The following is a 21,411-nucleotide window of genomic DNA, read 5'->3' as shown; positions in this document are numbered from 1 at the left end:
TGATGGAGCCCAGTATTGTCTATTGACTGTTCCAGGCTGGATCCAAATTATGGAATACACAGCCTTTAGAATTGCAGAACATTCAATCTGTGAAAGATTTTAAAAAGGGTTTGAAGACTTACTGTTTCAACAATATTTTGAAGCTCAATTTCTCGCATACGGAGAATTTTAACATTAGCAGCATTTAAATCCATGGCTTTGGCCTTTTCAGCAACAATTTCGGACAATTGGGTGGGTGACTTTCCATTTTCCTGGGCTCAGACCTCTATTAAATATCTGGGGGCGTGGTTAAAAGGTAAAGTGAAAAAGGCTATTAGAGCCCAAAAAACCTGTGAGGGAATCTGTGGGACCATTGGATGATCAAGGAGCAAAAGGGACGCTCAGGGAGGATAAGGCCATAGAGGAAAAACTGAATGAATTCTTTGCTTCAGTCTTTACGGAAGAAGATGTAAGAGATCTACCTGAACCGGAAATGGTTTTCAAGGGTGATGATGCAGAGGATGTACTAAGCCAAATCGACAAGTTAAAAAGTGATAAATCGCCTGGACCGGATGGTATACATCACAGGGTACTAAAAGAACTCAAACATGAAATTGCTGACCTACTGTTGGTGATCTGTAACCTGTCACTAAAATCATCTGTAATACCTAAAGATTGGAGGGTGGCCAATGTTAATTTTTAAAAAAGGTTCCGGGGAGATCCAGGAAATTACAGACCAGTAAGTCTCACATCAGTGACGGGCAAAATGGTAGAAACGATTATAAAAAATAAAATTGTGGAACACGTAGACAAACATGATTTAATGAGACGGAGTCAGCATGGGTTCAGCCAAGGGAGATCTTGCCTCACCAATTTGCTTGACTTCTTTGAAGGTGTAAATAAACATGTGGATAAAAGGTGAGCTGGTTGATATAGTGAATCTAGATTTTCAGAAAGCTTTTGATAAAGTTCCTCACGAGAGGCTCCTGAGAAAGTTAAAGTGTCATGGAATAGGTGGCAAAGTTCTTTAGATCTTTCAGCTACCTTCGACACCATAGACCACCAACTATTACTTCAAAGACTTCATCACTGAAGCTGAAACCGTGGATTGAAGACAATGTTTTATTTTTCTTTTTTTCCAGTTTATGAATTATTTTTAATCTTATTCATTGTTTTGCCACTTGTTTTTGTTTTGTTCTATTTCTTTTTTTTGAAAATATGTTTATTAAAGGATCAGTGCATACGAGAAAATACAAATTGTGACCATACAAGAAAGACATCATATACAACAATCAAGGGTGCAGGTAAAAATAACAAACGTCAATACATCCACGACATATCCTCCCCCATGCAGATCCAATTTTATTTTTAAATGAACCCCCCCCCTCCAGCCCCTCCCCCCCACCCTCCCTGTGCACCCATGATCTCTAACCAGCCCTAAAAGGAACTCCAATAATCCAAATAGGTCTTAGATTTCCAGCTCACAGCCCCCCGGCGGTGCTGCCGCTCCCACCCAGCCATCAGAGACATATTAGCCCGCCACTGTTGCACCGTTGGCCGCGTAGTACCAATCCAGTGGCGAAGAATTAGTTTCTTTGTGATTCCTAAGGCCACTAAAAGAAAGCGCCTTCCAGATTCGCTAACACCCGCTTCCACCAGGGGACCTGTGACACCCAACAACAACGTCCTATAAGACCAGTCTATAGATAATCCTATAACTTTCTCCAGCTCTTGAAGCACAAAAATCCACAGGGGCCCTACATGTGAACACTCCAAAAAGTGATGTACCAAGGTGTCCCGACGGGCCGGGCAACGGGGGCAGCAGTCATCAGGCCATAGCCCCATCTTTCGTCCCTTACATCTCGTTAAATAAGATTGGTGCAGAATCTGTAGATGTACTTCCCGCAAACTCACATTAGGGGAGGCAGAGGCACATTCCTGAAAACACAGAACTAATTCATCAGCAGTGACCTGCTCACCCAAAGCAGAGGTCCAATCCGTTGCCATGGCATCAAGAAACTTATCAGACCGCCGTTCCCTCCCCACTTTATACCACTCCGAGAGCGTGTTACATTCAGATGGGGCTGACAAAAACTGTTGATCCAAGGAAGTAAAGGTGGGCAAGCTGCTCTCCGGTGAGCGGAGCACCAAACAATAACTATGCATCTGCAAGTACGCAAACATAGACCCTGCTGTCCAACCCCAGCGGTCCCGGCATGCCAGAAAAGAGGGAACCAAGCCCGACCCCACTTCAGCAACCTGCCCCACAAAACGACACCCAGACGTCCGAACTGAGGCAAAAAAAGCATGTAACGAACCAGCAGGAAACTTAGGGTTACCCACCAATTCCGTAAAAGGCGAAGGACCTACCGCGCCCCCCAAGGAAGACCGCCACCAGCACCAGGCCATTCGTAAGGGACGAAGCATAGAAGGACAGGGTCCCGCCCCATGCCACATGAGGTTAAAAACTGACACCGGGGCTGACAAAATGTACCAGAATCCAACCGGGGCAAATCTGGCAACTCCCGTATGTAATTCATGTACCCATCTCAACAAAGCAGCAACATTATAGAGACGCAAATCGGGCAAGTTCACACCTCTGTGCTCGCGCCCCCTAATCAGTTTGTTATAGCCAATTTTCACCCGGCGGGAGCGCCATATAAAGGACGAAACGATCCCCCTATAGGCCTGCACATCTTTCTGTTTGATCCAAATAGGCACCATTTGTAGTGGATACAGGAGCTTCGGCAAGAGGACCATTTTAATAAGGGCAACGCGTCCCAGGAGCGAGAGGGGAAACTCCATCCATTTTTTACACAGAGCTCGGACTGCATCAAATTTATCAAGTACGTTCTTCCGATAGACCACCCCCGGATCTGCATGCAGATATATTCCCAGATATTTGAGCGTACCCTTAGACCATTGCAACGGAAAGGAAGGATCCTGCCAAAGAGTACACGGGGGCGGACCGCCAGAGCCTCTGACTTATCAAAGTTAATTCGCAACCCGGAAAAGGCTCCAAATCTCTGTATAAGATCTATTAATCGAGGAACCCCCTCTGCAGCATCTCCCAGAAAGATGAGCATGTCATCCGCAAACAAATTAATTTTAAATTCCTGGGAACCCAACCAAATACCACGCAAGTCAGTGCTCTGACGGAGCTTAGCCGCAAGAGGCTCTAGAGCCAGGACAAAAAGCATCGGGGAGAGGGGACAGCCCTGGCGCGTCCCCCTCTCGAGTTCAAAAGAAGAGGTAAGCTCCCCATTAATCAGGATTTGGGCCGTAGGATGAGCGTATAATGATCGAATCCCAGTCAGAAAGCTCCCCATAATGCCGAACTGGGGAAGAACCCAAAAAAGATAATCCCACAACACTTTGTCGAACGCTTTTTCCGCGTCTAAACTAACTATAAGAGCATTCTGCTGTCCCGGGTGTTGCCCAACAAGTCCAGGATTCTGAAGCACCGAAAGCGCCCTCAGTACATTAGCAGATGAATAGCGGCCTGGCACAAAACCTGCCTGGTCCGAATGAATTAAATTGGGCAAAACCCGACCCAGGCGAGCCGCCATAATAGCAGCAAACAACTTGATATCTTGATTGAGCAGAGAAATGGGTCTATAGGATCCCAGCTGATCTTCTGCTCGACCCGGTTTCGGTAGAACCACAATATTGGCGTGAGTTAGTCTATGCGGAGGCAATGCACCTCTACTGAGAGCCCCACATAGGGCTTGAAATGGGCCCACCACTCGTACCCCTAACAACTTATAATATTCAGAACCCAGTCCGTCAGGCCCAGGGGCTTTAGCCAATTTTAAGGCCCGAATAGCTTGTTGAATTTCCAACCCTCGCACCGGGGCATTTAACGCCTCTCGCTGCTCATGTCCCAGGGACGGAAGCTGTAGGTCTTGAAAGAAAGTCGTCCTCTGTCCTGTGTCACAGGTCCCCCTGTCATATAGCGCTCTATAGTAGTTAATAAAACTCTGCTGTATTCCATCTTGGGCAGTTACCTCACTACCATCAGGCGCCCGAATCCGTGAAATAATGCGCTTCGGAGCCCTTGAGGCAACCAAAGATGCAAGCAGTTTCCCGGCTTTGTTACCCCAGCGATGGAGGCGATATTTATACAATCTGATATCTCTAAGCGCTCTTTCCGCTAATAAATCATTAATTTGCCTATGTAGGTCAGAGTATTGAGATCGAGCTGTCGCAGCACCCAGAGCATGTAAACTCCCACGCAGCGCGGCCAGACGCTGTGTTAAGTCCAACAGTGTCTTATCTTGGGCTCTGCGCTTGCGGGTAGTGTACTCAATAATTTTACCACGCAAGACCGCCTTGCTCGCCTCCCAAAACACCACCTCTGATACATCAGAAGCAGGGTTTTCGTTCACAAAGAAATCCCATTGTTGTTCCAGGAAGTCCTTAAACTCATCATCTTCGTATAACGTGGGATTCATACGCCAGCTAGTAGTTGGCCCCTGGTACCCCGGCCTATCAATGAGCTCCAGCCAAACCAAGTGGTGATCGGACAAAACGCCATCTTCAATCACCACTCGTGGAATACCCGCCAGCAGAGAAGGAGCCACCAGCAGGTAGTCCAAGCGACTATGAACATCATGCACTTGAGAGTGAAAAGTGAAGTCAGATTCAGTAGGATGCAGTGTGCGCCAGACATCAATCAGACCCAGTTGGTGTAGCACAAAGTTCACCCCCTTATGGTCGCCTCCATTCAATCGAGGCTTAGGCGGCTTGCAATCAACAAGTGGGTCTGCAGTGATGTTAAAGTCCCCACCTAGTACCAAGTGATATTCAGAAAAAGGCGTCAAAGCCGCTACTAGTACAGAAAAAAATCTATGAGAGTATACATTAGGTGCATAAAGAGAACAAAACACATATTTCTTTCCCAAGAAAACTCCAGCCCAAATCACATATCGCCCCTCCGGGTCCTGTATCACCTTGTGCATAGTACAAGGGTGCTTTTTATGAAAGAGGAGAGCAACACCTCGCTTTCTGGAGTTATAGGAAGCAAAAGCTACTTCCCCTACCCAATCCCTCTTCAGTTTAACATGTTCTGTCACGCTGAGGTGAGTCTCCTGAAGCATTAAAACATCTACTTTTAATTTTTTACAGTATTGAAATAGTTTGCTGCGCTTCACTGGGGAGTGCAAGCCATCAATGTTGAAGCTGGCAATCTTAACAGAACTCACAATAGCAGTTGGTAAGAAGTACGTCCCCCCAGAGACAACAGATCTGTGGGGCAGCAGCGCCGGCCTCCCAGCCAAACCAGCACGCCACCCACTGAATTATCATTACATTCCTGATCAGAGACCCCAGGTGCATCCCACCCCCCATCCTGTCCCCCCAAAAACCCCCTCCCACCCCATTCTCGTCTGCTCTCATCCCCTCAACCCTACCCCCAGGTCCCCATACATCTCAACCATTCTCACACCAAATAATCCCCACACACACAACCAAAATCCCACCACTACCTCCATTCCCCTCTCCCTTCTCACACGAACACTCTCGTCCTCCCATCCACCACCCGGCCCCCCGACTGAAAACTAAAGTGGGAACCCCCACAACAACTCTAGTGGGCTAAAACATCCAAGTATATGGAAAACGCATTGAAGCAGTGCAAAGAGAGCTGCATAAACAACAAACTGGCAAATCTCTCAAACAGGCACTCAACATAATCTCAAACCAAGAATCCAGAGGCCAAAAGTCCTTGCAGTGCAGGTCTCCTGCTCCCGCTGGGTGTCGAGGCGGTATGGCCTCCAGTAGCTCAAGGAGCTGTATAGACTGAAGTTATGCCACGCAAACAGGTCACACAGGCAGCAGCAGAACATATGCCCCCAGCAACAGCAATCAGGACAAAGTCAGCACCACACTGTCAGAAGACCAAAACGACTTGATAGAAGAAACACCACCAGAAATCACACGACAGACGCCCATCAGCGCTCCTGATTGTCCGGTAGCCTCTCGAGGAACTTTTTCAGCTCATCCGCCGTGCTCATGGTGAAAGTTCGATTTTCATGGGTTAGTCTCACCTTAGCGGGGTAAAGAAATGCAAATCGTATTCCCCTCGTGACCAACTGCGAGCAATACGGCGTAAGGGCCCTGCGCTGCTCCGCGACTTTGGTGGAGAAATCTTGAAATATCATAATCTTAGCCCCTTCATAGGACAGAGATCTGTTTTTCTTGAACAGGTCCAACAGGCGCGCTTTGATTGCATAATTGTGGAATCTGGCCAGCACCGGCCTCGGACGGCCCGGTCCGTCTCCCTCGCGTCGCTGCCCAACACGATGGACCCGCTCTACCACCACCGGGCCAGCCTGCTCCGCCAGGCCCAGCTCCTTCGGCAGCCATCTTTCCACCACTTGGAGAAGTTCAGGGTCCTTAACTGATTCCGGGAGCCCTATCAGACGGAGGTTCTTTCTGCGGGCCCTGTTCTCCTGGTCCTCCACTTTCTCGAGCAGTTGGCACTCTCGGGTCTCCAGGGAGTCAAGCCGGCTATCTGCGACCCCCGCTCTGTCTTCTTGTGCCGCGACCCGTTCCTCCATCTGGTGGATCTGCGTCGCATGGCCAGTGCTAGCTGATTTCATCCATGGAAGCATGCAGCTTGGCCAATTTATCATCTAGTAGTTGAGAGAGGTTTCTCATGGATACCTGGAGCACTTCATCCGAGGTGCGGTCCACTGGCGCCTCCGTTTGCCATTTTTAGAGCCGGTGCCACGCTGTTTCTAGGGGCCTTCAGGGCTCGAGTCGGCATCCCCCGCGCCGCCACCGTGAGTCACGCGCCAGATGCTCCCGACGCTCCCCAGCTCAGCGGGAGCGATCCCGGAAGTGCAGGAGCCGAAGTAAACAGAAATTTACCGCCGGCGGCAGGCGTTAGGGGAGCCGAATGGTGCAGGGAGGACGGAGCTCCGCGTTCAGGCGTCCGCTCAGGTGACGGCCATCACGTGACGTCCCGTTTTGTTCTATTTCTATCATTTAAATTTCTCCAGAATTCTTTTGTTCAACGGTTCCTCCTTCTGCATCTATTCCTTTCTCTCCTCTCTTCTACCTTCCAAAGTACTTAGTTCAATACAGTCTTGTTAGAATGTTTATTTTCTTATTTTTCCTCTATCTCTACTTTTCACTTCTTTATTACTCTCTAGGTACTTTAGTTAGATTGTGAGCCTTCGGGACAGTAAGGGAATTTCTAAGTACCTTTCTTACTTATAATTTTAATGTATATTTTCTGTAAACCGCTTAGAACCTAACGGATGTAGCGGTATATAAGAAATAAATTGTTGCAGTCGGAATCTCTGAGCAAATCTTTGACTGGTTCTCTTCCTATTTCTCAAATCGCATTTCTGTAGGCTCCTTCAACAACTCAACATGAACGGTTTTTGAAAATAACTTTGGTATTCCACAAGGATCAATACTGTCTCTCCTCTGCTCTTCAATGTCTACCTGGCTCCTTTATTGACACTATGCCAGTCTATCGGTCTTACCGCTTTTGCTTACGCAGATGATATCCAGATCATCCATCCTATTGACGCATCCAATCACAATGACATTAATCTCGTTAACACAAAATTAGATAAGATCAGCCAATGGCTCTGCGAAAATATGCTCTCTCTTAGTATCTCCAAAACCAATTGCATTCTTTTCCCATGGAAAGAAAATATTCACCTTACTTCTCCTATTACCATTAATGGCACACCAATTAATTCCGTTAAAATCCTAAGTGTAATAACAGACAGCAAATTATCCTACCATCTTCAGATTTGTGGAGTAGTTAATAACTGTTTTTTCAAACTCAAAATGATTAGATCTCTAGCAAGCATTCTTGACCCTCAGTCCCTTAACATCCTAATTCACACCAAGCTTGACTACTGTAATTCATTGCACAAAGGGATCTGCCAAAAGGATATCAGTCGTCTTCAATTAATACAAAACACTGCCATAAAAATGATCATGAATAAGAAGAAATTTGATTACATTACCCCCTTGTTAAATAATGTGCATTAGTTACCTATTCCACATTGAATAACATATAAAATAGCTCTACTTTCCTTCAAAACCCCCCAAAAACTGCCTTCATGCATAAGCTCCTCATACCTCATGATCCTTCGAAAACCTTAAGATCTGCATCTCAACACCTTCTTCACATACCATCTTTAAAAATTATTAGTACTCGCAGGGCTTCTTCATTCGGGAAGGCAAGAAAAAAGTTTTAAACGGTCTTTGAAAAAAACGCGTCTTCTTAGCTCCGCAGAAACTAAGAAACTGGGGACCGCGCGCCTCCGTCGGGCAGGAAGGCACTCGCACATACGCGGTGCGGCCTAGCTAGAACTTTCTAAGTTCTTAGAGTGCAATCACTCTAAAATTGTCCGTACCGGGGCTCCGTCGGTGCTGTCACCCATCAGTTAAGAATATGCTGCCTGCTTGTCCTGGGATAAGCTCCTCATCCCTCATGATCCTTCGAAAACCTTAAGATCTGCATCTCAACACCTTCTTCACATACCATCTTTAAAAATTATTAGTACTCGCAGGGCTTCTTCATTTGCAATCACAGCTCTTTCAATCTGAAATTCTTTACCTCCATACATTAGAGCTGAACAAAATTTAGATAAATTCAAGGGAAACCTTAAATCAGTGGCGTACCTAGGGTATGTGGCACCCGGGGCCCATCATTTTTTGACACCCCCCCCCCCCCCCTCATGTAAAATTTTTTTTTTTTTTTTTTTGCAATAACCATGAAATGGAATAAATGGTCAGAATAGAAACAGGCAGTGAAAATTTTCTTTTTTTTTTTTTTTTTTTTTTCCAAAGTATTTTTATTGAGAATGGCAAAAGGTCCAGACAAGCAACCATGGTCTGTACAGAAACTTATACATTATCAAAAAGAACACAGAATGAGAGTAACAGCAACAACAAGCATGAACAAGCCTCTCCCAAGAGAAAATTGCCAATGAGAGGCATAGCAATACACAACAAAAGGCCAAAACTTGGGGCAAGCAAACAAATCCCACCCCAGAACCCACAAGAATAATAAGCCGGACTAGACCCTCAGCCATATTTTATAATGAAAAAAAACCCCCACAAGCAACAACACCCAGACCGCTCACCAGACACACCAATCCGCACAACAAGCACCCAAGAAACACCCAGCCACCACCCAGACAAAACTACCAGACACACCTACCCCACCAAGCCCAGACCCAACCCCCCCTCCCCAGAGAGTGCAAGCGCAAAGTGGACCGTGAAAAGGGCAGCTGCAGAAGTGGAAAGCCCCAGATAAGTAGGTTAGCTAAAGAAAGCCCACAGATAGAAGAAATCAGGATAACAGAAGTTCCAACAAATGCTCCCACAGAAAATTTTCTTTTATTGAACCTCATTTATGTAACCATTATTCCAAACATAACATAACATAAATTATGTCTGAATTGTCATGACATCAGAAGTACATATGGAGTAGTTGCAGGTGATGCTTGGGACAGTTCTGATTATGTTAGTTTGGTTTTATGTGTTTTTTTAATAGAAGGGTTTTTATTTCTTTTTTTAAGGTTTTGTAGTTTGTGGTCGAGGTCAATAGGTTGTAGAGTTGGGGGGTCAAGTGTTGCAGCTCGAATGGCTAGGAGGTTGTCGAACAGTTTTTTTCTTTTGACGTTTTTGGTTGGAGGGTGTGTGAATGGTGCGTGAGTTCTCCTATGTCTGTTTGAAGTGGATTGAATTATTTAGCTGAAGAAATTAGTTACCCCCCCCCATTCCACACACATTAATTCTCTTCCATTTTTGTTCCCATTATAAAAAAACACTGATAAGTTCCCAGGAAAAAAATACATTAAAATAAGAAGTGAAAACAAAGGCCCCTACAGATGAGAACATAACATAAGAATAGCCTAACTGGGTCACACCAATGGTCCATCATGCCCAGTAGCCCATTCTCATGGTAGCCAATAGTGCTGCCCGATTCAGAGAAAAATATTTCATTCGATCCGATTCACCCTGTTGAATCGATTTTTCGATTAGATTCACTGTTAATGACACCGCTTTTTAAGTTTAAACAAAGTATAACAATAAATTTCACAACAACAATAAATTTCACAAAGTACTTAAAAAAAAAAAAATCACATTTTTCCATTAAAGCAGTTCTGGAGACATTTGCTTGAACAGTCTTTTTTCCCAGTCCATAAGCAAGCAATATGAAAAAGATTTCCTTAATTATCTACTCAAACATTTTTGCTATTTACTTTCATTGTACCTATACTATTATTCAGTAGAAAAAATGGACTTAACTGTGCAGGAAATGAATCTCCTCATACACCCACCATATAGTGCAAAAATGTGCAAAGGTCTGTTTTTTTCTTTCGATCACTACATAGCCTAATGCCACACAAGCAGCGCTGTTACAAACATATTCTGAAGGTCAATGCTAAGGTTGACAAAGTTTCCTTCCTTGGACCAGAAGGAGATACTGACAAACCACTGGAAGAGATTCTAAAACAACTACCCAGAAATAACACCCAAAGACCCACTCAGTGTGTGAACCAGTTGAGTGGAGTGGACTAACTGGGGGTGGAAATGGGCCCAGAGTTTGCTCAGCAGAATTTCCCAGACTACCTCTTCCTCTCAACACACTGACATGCTACCACCACCACCAACACTAGGAACACCTCACCGAGTATGCCAGCAATGCTTATAAACTTTATAAAACACATTATTATATTTTCTTATAAAGCATATATTTTAACTGAACTCAGCCTTGCCATTCACAAAAATAGAAAAGTTCCCATTTCAAGCTGTCTCATGTACACTTTTCAAATCTAACATATTGTAATCACAAAACAGAAAATAAAATTATTTTTTCTACCTTTTGTTCTCTGATCAATATTCAAATCTTGTTGGTCCCAGGCTCTTGTTGTCTTGCTTGCCAGGGTCTCCTTTCTCCGTGCTAACCATCCGTCTGCCATCTCTGTTCTCCCCTTCCGTTTCCCTTCCCTCTCCCGGAGATCTGGCATCTTTCCTTTTTTTTGTCTCCATCCACAGATTCACCTTTTCTCAACTCCCCACCACCCCAGGATCCACCATCTCTCCCTTTCTGTTCCCAACTATCCTCCTATCCAGTATCTCTATCCCCCCTCCACACCATCCCCTGTTTCCAAGTTCTCTCCCTTTCTGTTCCTTCCCTCCCTAAATCCCATTATGCACCATCTCTCTCCCACTCCTCTGTTTTTAGACCCATTATTTCTAACCCCCAAAGTCTGGCATATGCATGTATCTTTGAACCCCCCCTTCCCTCTCTCCCTCTGTGTACTTTTACACCAGGACCCCCCCCCCCCGAAGGTCTGTCCCCCCTCCGAAGGGCTACACCCCACCCCTGAAGGACTGCACCCCCCCCGAAGGCCTGCACTCCCTTGAAGGTCTGCACCCCCCCGAAGGCCTGTCCCCCCCTTGAAGGCCTGTCCCACCCCCTTGTAGGCCTGTCCCCCCTTTAAGGCCTGCCTGCCTGCCTTTCCCCCCCTTGAAGGCCTGCACCCCCCCCCGAAGGCCTGCACTCCCTTGAAGGTCTGCACCCCCCCGAAGGCCTGTCCCCCCTTGTAGGCCTGTCCCCCCCCCTTGTAGGCCTGTCCCCCCCCCTTGTAGGCCTGTCCCCCCCCTTGAAGGCCTGCCTGCCTTTCCCCCCTTGAAGGCCTGCACCCCCCTTGAAGGCCTGCACCCCCCTTGAAGGCCTGCACCCCCCCTTGAAGGCCTGCCCCCCCCCTTGAAGGCCTGTCCCCCCCCCTTGAAGGCCTGTCCCCCCCCCTTGTAGGCCTGTCCCCCCCCCTTGTAGGCCTGTCCCCCCCTTGAAGGCCTGCCTGCCTTTCCCCCCTTGAAGGCCTGCACCCCCTTGAAGGTCTGCACCCCCCCAAAGGCCTACACCCCCCCCCCCGAAGGTCTGCACCCCCCTGAAGGCCTGCCTGCCCCCTTGAAGGCCTGCACCCCTTGAATGTCTGCCCCCCCCCCCGAAGGCCTGTCCCCCCTTGAAGGCCTGCCTGCCTGTCACCCCCTCCCCCTTGAAAGCCTGCTTGCCTTCCCGCCCCGCCCCACCCTGAAGGCCTGATGCCCCGACCCACCCCGAAGGACCGCTCGCCCCCCTGGCCTCCCCGCACCACCTATGAACAGCCGCAGCAGGATCGCGAAGTCAGCGTCGGGTACCAGCCCTAAGGGGGTGTTCCCGGCCTTGCCGTTCAGTCCCCCGCCACCCCCGAAGGACCGCTCGCCCCCCTGGCCTCCCCGCACCACCTATGAACAGCCGCAGCAGGATCGCGAAGTCAGCGTCAGCGATCCCTGCTGCTTCCTGCGCCACGGTCCCGCCCCTCCTCTGACGTCAGAGGAGGGGCGGGATCGCGTCGTAGGAAGCAGCGCAGGGATGCTGACGCTGACTTCGCGATCCTGCTGCGGCTGTTCATAGGTGGTGCGGGGAGGCCAGGGGGGCGAGCGGTCCTTCGGGGGTGGCGGGGGACTGAACGGCAAGGCCGGGAACACCCCCTTAGGGCTGGTACCCGGGGCGGCCCGCCCCCCCCGCCCCCTCCTAGGTACGCCACTGCCTTAAATGTTTCTTTTTCAAAGATGCATTCGAATGCTAATGATCTCAGGGTCTGTCCAAATAAACAATGAAACCGATTCCTTCCATCTTATTAACATCTTATTAGCAAGATCCCAGTTCAAATTCTATTGTCTACTATACAAAGTAATACATGGAACAGCCCCCAGCTACCTAAATAACAGACTACACCGTAACCTCTCACACAGACTAAGGAGAACTCAGAGCCTATTCACTCACCCCCCTCTCAAAGGAACACGACGAAAGAAACTATACGACAGCCTTTTAGCGACACAGGCAGCAAAGATCGATACTACCATCACCAATCTACTGACCAAATCTACAGACATTAAAGTATTCCGAAAAGAAATCAAAACTCATCTCTTCAAAAAACACTTCCCATCATCATAACCTCATAAAAGTATTAGAAAATGTTCTCACGACCACCTCCATCACCACCACCAGCAACACCCTGAATCCGAACAGTATTATCTCTATTCGTCTAAACAACCTATCACTATCTACTACCTGCTATCAATTTCTCCTGGAAAAGTCCAGACTAACAATTGTAACTGGACACACTCTTGATTACATGTACTGCAATGCTACTGGAAATGTCCAGTCCTCTAACTTGTAATCCGCTTAGAACCGCAAGGCACAAGCGGAATAGAAATCACTAATGTAATGTAATGTAATGTAATCTTCTCCACCACCCCTCTGTTTTTACCTGATTTGTTCTCTTTTCTATTAAATTGTATTTCCTCCACTTCCCTCTTGTTTTCACATATGTCATGTTTCTCAGTCATTAATTAATAAGTACCGTATTTGCCGGCGTATAAGACAACTTTTCAGTACCTTAAAATCCTCCCCAAAGTCGGGGGTCGTCTTATATGCCGGGTACTGTTTACATGCAGTGGCGTACCAAGGGGGGGCGGAGGGGGAGGTGCGCCCCGGGTGCCAGCCCTAAGGGGGTGCTCCTGGCCTTGCCGTTCAGTCCCCCCCCACCCCCGAAGGACCGCTCGCCCCACTGACCTTCCTGCACCACCTGTGAAGCAGCCCGCAGCAGGATCGCGAAGTCAGCGTCAGCGATCCCTGCGCTGCTTCCTGCGCCGCGATCCCGCCCCTCCTCTGACGTCAGAGGAGGGGCGGGACCGTGGCGCAGGAAGCAGCGCAGGGATCGCTGACGCTGACTTCGCGATCCTGCTGCGGCTGCTTCATAGGTGGTGCGGGGAGGCCAGGGGGGCGAGCGGTCCTTCGGGGTGGGTCGGGGCATCAGGCCTTCAGGGTGGGGCGGGCGGGCAGGCAGGCAGGCTTTCAAGGGGGAGGGGGTGACAGGCAGGCAGGCAGGCCTTCAAGGGGGGACAGGCCTTCAAGGGGGAAAGGCAGGCAGGCAGGCCTTCAAGGGAGAGACAGGCCTATAAGGGGGGGACAGGCCTACAAGGGGGGGGACAGGCCTTCGGGGGGGTGCAGGCCTTCGGGGGGTGCAGGCCTTCAAGGGGGGGACAGGCAGGCAGAAGGTTGTGCAGAAGGTGTGCGGAAGAAGGGGTAGTCTTATACGGTGAGTATATAACAAACTCTATATTTTAACTGTAAAAGTTGGGGGGTCGTCTTATACGCCGGCAAATACGGTATGTTAAATATTCCCCCTTTTTTTATTGTAAAATGCTAAGAATTTATGATGAGCGTTTCATCAAATTTTAATAAACTTTCATTTGTGGATTATGAATTGGTTATTGGATAGAAAACAGAAATGGTCATTTTTCTCAATGGAGGAGAGTAAACAGTGCCTCAGGGGCCTTACTGGGACCGGCTCTATTTAACTTATTTATAAATGAGCTGAAAATTGGAACAAGTGAGGTGATTAAATTTGCAGATGACACTAAACTGTTCAAAGTTGTTAAAATGAATGCAGATTGTGAAAAATTGCAGGTGGACCTTAGGAAATTGGAAGACTGGGCGTCCAAATGGCAGATCAAATTTAATGTTGACAAATGCAAAGTGATGCACATTGGGAAGAATAACCTGAATCACAGTTGCTGGATGCTGGGGTCCACTTTGGGGGTTAGTGCCTAATAAAAGGATCTGGGTAAGATTCTCAAAACTTTAATGCGGTTGCTAAACTGTTTTACGGTGGTTTAGCCTGCACGCATTTTAGCTCAAGGCCAGCAAAGAAGAGGAGGCCAATCTTTGGGCACCGGCACCAACGCACAAGACATGCCGGTGCCGAGATGGAAGTAAGAAGCCTGTTCAGGTGGGTCTGGGGGACTTCAGATCGCGGCAGGGGAGGGTGCCAGATCACACGGGTGGGACCTTCGGGGGGAGCAATGCCGGTTCTCGTGGGGGGGGGATAGAGCAGCGCTGCTGGCCTCGGGGGATGGGGGTTGTGGGAATGAATCAAGCGAGTTTCCCTTAGTTCCTATGGGGAAACTCGCTTTGATATACGAGTATTTTGGTTTACGAGCATGCTTCTAGAACAAATTATGCTTGTAATAATAATAATAACTTTATTTTTGTATACCGCCATACCCGGAAGAGTTCTAGGCGGTTCACATCAATTAAACAGAGTTATAGGCGGTTCTATACCGGAATTGATCAAAGTTGTGAACAAAGAAATTGAAGTTGGGGGGTGGTAAACCAAGGTACCACTGTATTTCATTAGTGAAGGTTAATATGGAGAGACAAGCATGTTTGGGGGAGGGATGGGCTGGGGAGGGCTTTAATGGCTGGGAGGGTGAAGATGGGCTGGAGTAGATTTTGACTGAGATTTTGGCAGTTGGAACCCGAGGACAGTATCGGGTAGAGCTTTGGATTCTTGCCCAGAAATAGCTAAGAAGAAAAAATTTAAATTGAATCTGGAAGGGCATCTGGATGGACCATTCGGGACTTTATCTGCCGTCATTTACTATGTTAGGCTAAAATTTTAATAAATATTTTATAATCTGTATTTAATAAAGCAATAGGCCGGTAGGAAGCGCAGTTCTCAGGGTTCTTCCCTGGTTTTAAAAGCTTTCTGGGATCTTAGTTTAGGAGAGGACCACTTAGAAAAAGCATTGCTCAAGGGGATAGGACGGGGATGTCTCACGGATCTGTTTGGCCCTATTAGGAAGAGAGACTCAGCATAATCCATACAAGGAATGATGGGAGGGGGAATTGGGTTGGCAAGGGTATGATACATTGTGGGCACGGATATATAAAAAACTGCATCACCTGTCTCTTCTAGATTTAAATTATTTTATTGATGATGGTTGAAAGCATATAATACTGAGACTGGTCAATTGAACAAGAGAATCAAACAAGAAACAAGAGTATTAAACTCACCTGTTTCTTCTAATCTAATAGAAAATGGATATAAACTTTATTATTAATGGTATATGATCCCATGTAAAATATCTCGCATATATGGTATCCCTAAGAACCTGTGCTGTGGCCAGCATAGGGATTTCTGTTATATCTAGTGGGACTGCCCCTTGGTACAGGACTACTGGCGGCAGGTGGGCCAGCTACTGGTGATCATTACTGTAATGGAAAACATCTCCCTGTTTTGATAGAATGCTATCTACTCAACACTGCTCCTCCTGGATATACAAATGATGAACATTGTCTGGCAATCGTTGTGTTTACAGTAGCCCAAATTGCACTTGCCTGCCTTTGGCGATCCGCCCAGATACCAGAATGTAAAACCCTTCTGGGGCAGTTGAACTAAATTCAGTTAATGTGCAAACTTACCTCTATCTGTCAGAATACATTACTGGCCTATCATAGAGCTTGGGACTGTTATGACTCTCTGCTGCCGGAGGGGAAGAGGGGAATAGATGTTTACATATGCAGAGTGTTAAACATTGTGGTGTCATGTCATATATATTTTAAAAACTGTTCCAGCAGCTGGTAACAGAACCCATGCAGTATGGGGTCATACTGGACTTAGGGCCCCTTTTACAAAACTGCGATAGCAGTTTTTAGCGCAGGGAGCTGCGCTGAATGGCCCGTGATGCTCCAGACGCTCATAGGAACTCTATGATCATCGGAAGCAGCGCGGCTCCCTGCGCTAAAAACTGCTTTCACAGTTTCGTAAAAGGGGGGGGAGGGGATAGGGGAAGCAAGTGCTTGACCTGGATCGGTAGCATGGAATATTGCTACTCCTTTGGTTTTGGCTAGGTACTAGTGACCTGGATTGACCACCCGTGAGAACAGGCTACTGGGCTTGATGGACCATTGGTCTGACCCAGTAAGGCTATTCTTATGTTATTATGTTATATGAGCAGGGTTGCCACTGCCAGTTCCAGCCCAGTATGAACTGGTCCTTCACCAGGGCAGAGACTGAAAAGAAATAGAATTAAAAGCACAAAGTTAGAAAAAGTAGAGTTATTAGTGCAGATGTGGAATATCTTAATTGAGTGACTGTTTAACAGTTGGATTCTCTAGCCTTCTCATCATATGAAAACCAAATTTTAGGATATATAACACACTCTGACAATCCTATTCCTTCTCTCACCATATAATCATACCTAGTACACAATGTATACAAGAAAAATTAAATTTTACTTACCTACTGTAGCTTGAAAGCCACTGGGAGGGACCCAAACAGAGCCCCCAAAATGTAAGTTATGTGCAGGAGATGTGCAGCAGACGAGCTCCCGGAATGTACGGTTGTACCCCCACACTGCACTAGGTCCCAGGAGGTTCAGTAAGAAGTGAAATTAACGACAATGACAGCCAACAGTGGTTGCTTAGTATTACAGATATGCAATGTTTAAATAAGAAACATACATAAAGGTATTCTATTATGTAGCTGCTTCTGTGCTCTTGTGAATGAGAAAAGACAGGGCTGTGATGGTGAAGAGAGGAGACAAGAGAGAGGGTGTTGGGGATAAACAAGGGTCCAGAGAGAGAGACAGGGCGGGGAGTGGTCAAGAGAGGAGGCTTTAAAAGTTTGGAATCTTATTCTAAAAATAGGATCTATTGTAGCTCTCCTGGGAGAATGGTATAGAAAATGAAATAAAAATATTTCTGTTCTGTGTTCACCGAGAGTGGGATCGTAGAAGACAAATGCAAATGGAGTTGGAGGTCTGGTAGACCTTGATCAATTTTCAGAGGATTGTGTTCGTGAGGAGCTAAAGATGAACAAAGCAATGGGGCTGGATGGCATACATCCGAGGGTACTGAAGGAATTTAGGGGAGTTCTGGTGACTCTGCTGGGCAACTTTTTCAAATCCCGGTAATTCTGACTTCTGTGGTAAGTAAATTAATGGATACACTTTAAAAACAGAGAATAGTGAAGTTTCTTGAATCCCATTGATTACAGGATCCAAGACAACATGGATTCACTAGAGGTAGGTTTTGTTAGACAAATCTAATCAATTTTTTTGACTGGGTGACTAGAGAATTGGATGGAGCAGTGCATTAGATGTGATGTATTTAGATTTTAGCTAAGACTTTGACAGTGTTCCACACAGGCATCAATAATAATAAAACCCTAAGCGCACATGCACACCCTCCTTACCTGTGTGATCCGTAACTCTGTGGCCCCGCATGCGCAGTAGAAGGAGTCAGCGGTGGTTTCTTCTGCGCATGCGGAGGCACCTTAAACAGGGCCACACGGAGGCGACTCCCCCCTCCCTCCGTCTAACAGGTACTGTTCTGCGGCCCCCGGTCTGGCCGGCTTCCTTACAGTTCCCTTGACGAACTTATTTTTAAGTTCAGAGCCGCATCTGTGTCGAAAGCCTCTCTGATGTCACGTCAGAGAGAAGGCTTCCGACACAGGCGGGGATCATGAGAGGAGCCGCCGCGGAAGCTTTAAACTCAAAAATAACTTCGGTAAAGGACTGTAAGGGAGCCGGCCATACACAAACAGAAATGCTGCTGGGAAGGGGGGAATGCTCCTGCAGCTGCACAGGAAAGTGGAGGGGGAGGGAAATACCGCTGTTGTTGCTGCTGCACAGGGAAGTGGGATGGGGGGAGGGAAATGCTGCTGCTGCACAGGGGAAAGGGAGAGAGACAGACAGAAAGAAAGGAAGAAAGAGACAGGGGCAGGGAGAGAGACAGAAAGAAAGACAAACAGACATATATTCTAGCACCTGTTAATGTAAAAGGCTTAAACACTAGTCTAATAAATAAACTGAATGCCCTTGGGATGGGCCCCAAAGTGACAGATTGGGTCAGGAACTGATTGAGTGGAAAGCAACAGAAAGTAGTGGTCAATGGAGAGCTCTCTGAGGAAAGCGATATTATCAGTAGTGTACCTCAAGGTTCAGTTCTTGGGCCTGTTTTTTTAAAAACATTTTAAAACAGCGATATTGCTGAAGAGCTGTCAGGTAAGATTTGCCTCTTTGCGGATGATATCAAAATCTGCAATACAGTAAACACCCCTGATATACATGAGGAAGGACCTAGCAAAGCTTGAAGAATGGTTTGAAATTTGGCAGCTAAGATTTAATGCTAAGAAATGCAAGGTCATGCATCCTAATTCATGCTCTTGATGTAACTTCGCTGCATTCCTGCAGCCTCTCTTTTTGTAAACCATCTTGAACTGAAAGGTATGATGGGATATAAATAAAGCTATCGTTATTATTATAGTGGATGCTGTGGCTAAGCCATTTGGCCTTTATCTACCAACATGTTTCAATGATGGTCAGAGAAGGGAAAAACTGTGGTGCAGAAACTGTTGGAGAAGACAAGATCAAGGCCATTCTGTTACATAAAAACCTTGAAAATGAGGGATAGAATTGTCATCACCTGAGAACGATACCTAACAGCCAGATTCCAGGCCCACGATTGTAGGTTTTTGGTAGCAGCCTTAGGGAGGGAATTAATGGGCACTAACCAATTTAGTGCACACTAAATGCTAAAATGCCTATTATATTCCTATGGGTGACTTAGCATTTTGCACATGCTAAATCGGTTAGTGCCCCTTGATGAATTCCCCCCTTAGTGTATGGGTTCTGGCCCAGATTACTCTCTTTCATCTTCCAGACTCTGTATGGAGAAGGTAACATGTGGAATGGTTGATATAAAATAAAGAAAAAATCCCCAAGTATGTATTTGCAAATATATCTCATCTCTAGTCCAACTGAGCTAGAAGTACTAAGGACTATTTGGGAAAATGAACTTAGCCAAATAACTGGAAAAATTATAGTAATCTTAATTATACATTTTGGTGGAATTCGGTATGCCATATTTTTAAGATAGAAAAAGCAATTGCAATACAAAAAGGGAACTATATAATAATTTTATAAAGATCTGGGGGCCATTGGAACGATATTGTAATGAGTAAACATCATTTTCTTTGGATGAATGAATATATGTACACATAGGGGGGAGTGGGGGGGTTGTTTTTCTGGAAATTTCACTAAATTATATGTTTATATTATATTTATGATATAATTGATTATAATATTTGAAAGAAGGTGGGTGGGACGGGATATAATTTTTATATTTTTAGAATTATATGAGAATTACAAGTGTTATTGTTGTTACTAATGATATATTCCTGTACGCTTGCTGTAAGTTTTCAAAATGAATAAAGAATTTAAAAAAACAAATATATTTTCCTAATGGAAAAAGTGCTGGATTACTTCAAGACAGCTGGTGTGTGCTACTATGATTTTATCTACAGTGAAAGGGTAGATATAATACTGTACAAGTAAAATTATAAGACTATAAGGGGGGAAGAGGACAATGAACGTTCTGGCCCTCACAAGGCAGCACTGAAATATAGTGCTATAAAAGGCAAAGGGAGGATAACTTTCTAATACAAGTTTGGAGATGTTCCCTCTTTTGTAGCATTTCAAGACCCAGATGAGCAATAGTCCAAACGAGCCAAACAACAGAGAATATTTTTTTTCTTTTCTTCAGGGCTGCACTGTGCTATTTTTTTTTTTATCATGCTAACTGAAATGCCTTTCTTTTTTAGCAGCCTCTGTCATCTCACAGTTTGCATGCCAAGCTTTTGGTACAAGCCAGCCTGGGACTGGGAATGGTGAAGAAGAACTGGATGGACCACTATCAGCCAATACTTCCTTTGCCATATTGTGTTATTATTGCTGTTCTAGAGGCTCTCCTCTCCCCTTATTCCAGGCCAGGTCTTTAAACTGCTGCTATGTGCTCACAGGTTCTGCTAAAGGCCTTTAGAGGTCACCGGCTATTGACCAGAAAGCACTGTAGGCAGCTGCCTACAAGAAGAACACTTAGGATCAGTGCAGTGACGTATTAAGGGTAGGAGGCAGCCCCTCCCCCCCTTTGCCACTTCCTGGCCCATAGTGGTGTCGTAGTAGTAGAGGGGCACTAGGTGGCTGGCGCGAGGGGGGAAATGGAGGCTCAAAGCAAGCAGCAGCTCTGCTACGAGGCCATCGCAGCCGGAAGCTACTGCTCGTCTCCCTCTGCCCTTACCGGCGCTGTCTTTCTCCACAACCTCCGCCATCTCACGCGCCGCCGTTGCTATGAGGACAAGACGCCACGCCACGCGCACGCGCCTTGGAACCTGGAGACGGCAGCCGCGCCTGCGCCTTGCCTCACCTCACAAACTGACCCACCCGCAGAAGTCCTGATAGTTTGAGAGGCAGCTGCAATCAGTGTTGGTCAAAGAACTTAATACTCCCATAAAAGTACTTAAGTGAGAGTTAAAAGTATCAGAACTACTCAAATGCAACTATTGTTAACATTTTTACCCCAACAACTTTATTACTCTATAATTGTGTGTTTGTGAGTCATTATTAAAACCAACACAGCTAAACAGATGTTCAACACCTGCACTTGCAGAAAGTAGAGTGATAAAAAGTTCCTTCTAATCAGGCCAGGCTATCTTCTGACTCATAGGCAAAGGGAGCTCTGATCAACCAGTCGTCCAGATACGGGTGAACCAGGAC

The 21,411-nt window shown here is 46.4% G+C and overlaps 1 protein-coding gene across 1 annotated transcript in view; it reads right to left on the bottom strand.

The window, feature by feature from the left end:
* EFCAB2 (EF-hand calcium binding domain 2) overlaps window positions 1–20,997 on the bottom strand; it is a 78,106-nt gene extending 57,109 nt beyond the window's left edge. The window contains exon 1 of the mRNA XM_033928645.1: window positions 20,936–20,997. Coding sequence (XP_033784536.1) covers window positions 20,936–20,966 — 31 coding nt within the window. The 5' untranslated portion in view covers window positions 20,967–20,997. The remainder of the gene's footprint in view (window positions 1–20,935) is intronic.
* Window positions 20,998–21,411: the final 414 nt, after the last annotated feature.

Source organism: Geotrypetes seraphini, chromosome 19 (genome assembly GCF_902459505.1).
Source record: "Geotrypetes seraphini chromosome 19, aGeoSer1.1, whole genome shotgun sequence".
Taxonomy (NCBI): Eukaryota; Metazoa; Chordata; class Amphibia; order Gymnophiona; family Dermophiidae; genus Geotrypetes; species Geotrypetes seraphini.
This window is presented reverse-complemented; position numbering and strand designations above follow the sequence as displayed.